The sequence below is a fragment of the Haliaeetus leucocephalus genome, unplaced genomic scaffold (genome assembly GCF_000737465.1).
Source record: "Haliaeetus leucocephalus isolate CR32 unplaced genomic scaffold, Haliaeetus_leucocephalus-4.0 Scaffold246, whole genome shotgun sequence".
NCBI classification, from domain to species: domain Eukaryota; kingdom Metazoa; phylum Chordata; class Aves; order Accipitriformes; family Accipitridae; genus Haliaeetus; species Haliaeetus leucocephalus.
The window spans coordinates 243,227-248,025 of record NW_010972682.1 but is presented as its reverse complement, the minus strand read 5'-3'; the positions used below and the strand labels follow the sequence as shown (position 1 = coordinate 248,025).

At 50.6% G+C, this 4,799-nt stretch overlaps 1 protein-coding gene across 1 annotated transcript in view; it reads right to left on the bottom strand.

The window, feature by feature from the left end:
- Positions 1-1,111: 1,111 nt before the first annotated feature.
- Positions 1,112-4,799, bottom strand: part of AQP2 (aquaporin 2 (collecting duct)) — a 4,636-nt gene continuing 948 nt past the window's right edge. The window contains exons 2-4 of the mRNA XM_010568503.1: positions 3,064-3,228; positions 2,152-2,232; positions 1,112-1,362 (exon numbers count right to left, since the gene is read on the bottom strand). Coding sequence (XP_010566805.1) covers positions 1,147-1,362; positions 2,152-2,232; positions 3,064-3,228 — 462 coding nt within the window. The 3' untranslated portion in view covers positions 1,112-1,146. The remainder of the gene's footprint in view (positions 1,363-2,151; positions 2,233-3,063; positions 3,229-4,799) is intronic.

Sequence of the window (4,799 nt, the reverse complement as noted above, 5' to 3'; positions counted from 1 at the left end):
ACATTTTGTGATGGTGCAATGCTGGGGCGACATCAGCAACAGAAAAAAGCATTAGGATGTCATGCGGAAATGTATGACTTTTAGGCTAAGTAATAGAAATGGGATTAAACTAATGGTTGAAAGAGCAAAGTTGCATCCCAAAGACTAACCCAAATTCTTTGACTATGCTGGGGACCATAACGAGGTCCTGACACAGCAGAAGAAAGGGGTGGTGGGACGGTTATGAGGCTTTGGCGTGATGCAGCCATGGAAAAGGTCTGGGCTGTAAGAAGCAAGTGATGGAGAAGGTCACACCTGAAATGCTTTGTGTTGCTCATCTGAGAATCATTGTGGAACAGGAACAGAGGAAAGAAGGCAAAAACCAGGGACAGAGTGAAGCATCGAAGCTAAAGAACAACACTGGCCTGAGAACAAACAAGCTGTGGATGAATTTGGGCTGAAAATCAGGATGTTTCTCATTGCCATAGGAGCGAGCAGTTGCAAGAGCTCCCCAACAGGGTCAGCAGGGATTCAAGTCCCATCTTCTCAGGAAAGCCTCCACGTGAGTGAAGAGCATCTGCGTCCCGTGGAGGGTGGTAAATGGCAATTTGGATCCTCGCAGCAGCAAAACTTGTAGTTTGTTGGGATACTTATGGCATGGAGCAAGTGCTCCTCTGTGCGTGAGTGTGCAAACAGCTGGGCAGCAAGAAGAAATGGGAGACAGGTGAGCGGAGTTCAACAGCAATGAGGCATCGGGTGGCAACCTCCACACCCAGCAAATGGCTGTAATAACAAGTCTCCGCAGCGTCTCGGAGCTCTTTGTGAAGGGCAACAAACTCCGGTGAGTGCTACCTCCTGCAAGGGGGGGCGTGGAAGGAGCCGGCCCAGGGATCCCAGCGTCCTCGTTCCTGTTGCTACACTGCTGGTTTTGATTTAATGGCATTTTCCCCCAGCATCAGAAAACGGTTGGCCGTGGGGAGAGCTGGGTGACAGAAGATGGGTTGGACCATCACAGTGCATCTCCCCAGGAGATGAGCCAACTTTAGTCCACCAGCAAAAATAAAGGGAGAGAGGGGAGAGGTGAAACGCTCATCTGAACAAGCACCGTCTCTAAAATGGATGCCAGAGTTTTCCCCAGCTCCTCTCTCGGCACGGCGGGAGGTTTGGCTACACCTTCTCAGACATCCCCCTCGGCAGGGTCTGTGGGGAGTGAAGCTCCACCGACTGCCGCCGGCGGACCTCGCGCTCTGCCCAGTCCTCCTCCGGCTCGAAGCCTTTGAAGATGGCGAGTCTCTCCGAGAAGGTTTTGGCTTGCGGGAAGAGGATGTAATTGTAGATGATGGAGGCCGCTGCCGCCCCAACCAGGGGGCCCACCCAGAAGACCTGGGGGAAAGGGAAAGAGAAGAATCGGGTGAGCAAAAACCAGACTGAGTTTGGAGGAGAGGAACCAGGATCTCTGAAGAGCATTGCAGGGGGCTTATGTTCCTTCCTACCCTGTGTGCCTTGGGAGCAACAGGCAGAAGCCAGCTCTGCTTTGGCCATCACTGTTGACCTGAACTCCCATCCATTGCTGCTGTGCCTGAGTATACTGAACCACCCTCTTCTGTCTTTCCTCCTCTGTTGAGAGCTGCACGATCTTCATTAATGGTAGGCCCATCATGAGCATACTTAATGATTTGGGTTCCTCTGGAGAAGCGTCTTCCTACCCATTTACATATTGCTATGGAGAGGAGGAGGCTACCAGCTTGGGCTGGACACCTCTGACCATGTCAACCTGAACCACCACAGCTCTGGCTCCGAATGTGCTCTTTGCAGATGGAAATGACTGGGAGTATTCCCAAAGGAGCTGGTGGAAAATGTATGCCTAGATCCAACTGGAACCAGGACGGGTCCCCAGGACTGGCAAGAGGAGCTCCACTCCATTGGTTTTGCTTCTTTTCTAAGTCAGGGTCAACAAATCACACGCCCTTTTCCTGTTGCAATGCTCCCAGCTTAGATAAGCCAGTTAAGCACCCAGCAGCCCCACCTCTTTTTGCTAATCTCTACATCTCTCTTCCAGCTGGGAGCTGGTGTGGAAACACCAGGAATCTGGCTGGCTCTGTGGGTTTCGAGGAATATTGGCAATTTGGGGGGCTCATCCCACCAAAACAACACATAGACCTGACTTCTTACCCAGTGGTCGCTGAAGTCTCCGACTATCACAGCAGGGGCAAAAGATCTGGCTGGATTCATGGAGCAGCCAGTGTAACGGATCTGCCGAGAAACACCACGTTTGTTGTTAGCATTAAGCCCTTTTAGCACATTTTAAAAAATCCTGGTGTGTTATCAGCACAATTCATTCACCGAGCTGATGTTTCACCCTCCAGCATGCCTATTCCAGGAAAAGGGTTGCTGGCAGCTTCCACCACCTGTGTTAACATGGATGAGTTGTCTGTATTTGCACACCTTCTGTGTGAGCACATGTGTCCTGAGCAAGCTGCAAGTCAGCTGCAGGCTGGGTGACGTGCCCTGCAGCGTGACAAGGAGTGCAGGGACAAGCTCCGGCTGTGCCTAATCCTGGAGCAAGTTGCTACTCTTTGCCACTGAGGATAGGAGAAGAATAGTCCCATAGACAGGTGGGCTTGCAGTGCGTTAAGGACAGAAGATGAGGTGTAAACATCCCTGTTGTAATGCATGCACCGAGAGGCTGGGAGGGTTGGGGGCTGCTTTGGTCTGTCATCCAGGAGACATTTCCCTGGGTGTCCATCCCAAATACTTCCCAGTCTTATAATGGTCTTGAGTGCCTCAGTTGCTAACACATTCACTCCAGGATAGAAGACCCCACTGATCCCTGGAGCTCCCTACAGGACTCCAGGAGCAGCAGAGCCCAGCAGGTTAAATTTGTTCATGCCCAATAAAAGCTGAGCTCAGGCTAAGGCTCCGTTATGGCTTTGGTGGGATTTTTCTTCTCTATCCACTGGAAAGCCATAGGCACCACATGAGTTACAAATCCTCCGTCCACCCCAGAGCATGCAGCCAAGCAGGCATTGGGCATAAACAGAAAGACAACCTAAAAAGCGCTGAGTTTTGGCCCATTCTACCCACCCCAAGGAGATGCCCCACGGCAACAGAAAGGCCAATGGACAGGGCAGGAGAGCCCAGGTTGTCCTCCCGACGTTCGTCGGTGGAAGCAAAGATGCACAGGACCAGCTGGAAGGTGAGGAAGAGCTCAACGGTCACCGCCTGCCCCGTTGTCGTCTCGTTGTGCAGCTGGAAGAAGAGGAAAAATGTGTCTCAGGGACAGGCCAGTTTGGTGACTGGATTGGAAAGGTGGAGGGGGAAACCCAAATCAAGGGAACCAAATAGGCATAGGAAATAGGTGAGATTTTTGGCACCAATATGAAAAGGAGGAAAGATTTTCCAGGTAAAAGGAAAAGTGGGTCAATGGGTAATATTTGATTGACCTGGCAGGAAATGTTTTACTGGTATTTCTTTGGGTATGTTTTCCCACTCTTCTTTTTCCCCTAGGAACTCTTTTTTCTTTTCCTCATACTTAATATACAAAATGCCTTTTGGAAAAGTTTACAAATTGCATTTTAAAAATGTCAAACCGTTTTGGCATTAAAAAAAAAATTCCCTTCCCTCTTCCCCCACATTTTTGAGTGAAAGAATTTGTCAGATTCAATCTGAAGCTGTGCCTGGTTGCACCCCCTCTCCTCCAGCTCTGCTTTCTGACACTTTATTACTCCTTGGTGGGTTTTCAACCAGATCTGGATGGATCTGGCAGTGCTGCCAGCCAGATCTGCAGCTGGCAGTCCTGCTTGCTTATGGTCTCCCTTCGCTATTGCTTCCCCCAGCCTGTCCTGGCACATCTCTGCCTTTTCTTTCCCTGTGTCACTCCCGCTTCAGACATCATGCATCCTCCCAAATGCTGATCCTGAGAGCGCTTTGCTCGGTGATGCCACGATGGTGGCAATTGCCCTCCTGGCTGAGATCCAGAGTCAGATCTTGCTCGCTCTCCTCTCCAATATTCCCTCTTCTTTTTTTTAAGGGTAATTTGTGCAGGCAGCTGCAAGATGAACAGCCCACAGGGGGGAAAAAAAAATCAAAATCCCTATTCCCTCTTTCAGGTGGTTTAATCCGTAAAACAACAGAGCTGGGTATTTTGAAAGGCTCTCTTAAAACTCCTTCTTGCTTTGTTGGGTTTATTAAACCTCAGCTATTATCAGTCTAAATAGTCTTGTTCAGATTAATCCGCAATCCCTTTTTCAACCCTCTTAATCTCTTTGGCAGCGAAGCTGGGTCCTGGCAGTGCCTCCCTCCTGCAAGAAAAGGGATTTCTATGTGCCACTTCCTAAAACATGCTCCCTGTCTCCTCCCTCTCCGCTCGGCTTGGTTTTGGGTGATGCTGGTCCTGGCATGGGCATCTCTACAGGAGATATAGCTGCCTGAAAGGGCATGGAGAGGGGACAGTGAACCCCATGACTTTTTAATTCCCCCCCCCCTCCTTTTATTATGTGCATCAGTGGGGAAGGGGATGTTGGGTTGGGATACCATTGGGGAGTCCCCTCATGGCTTCCTAAGGTTCCCTGGTTTTCTTTTTCCCTGCATGTCTGAAAGCAGACTGGGATCCTTGCGATGCTTCTGGCACTGTGCGGTGGCACTGCCAGGGCACCCGCATGTGTTGGGCATTGGGATGAACCAGCTGGATCTGGTGTGGCCATCCCTTCACAATGGGAAACAACTTAATGCTTAACAACAGCTTAGCGCTATCTAATGAAAAGCTGGGATTTAGACACTCCCCCCCCCCCCCCCCCCCCCCCCCACACCCCACCATCTCC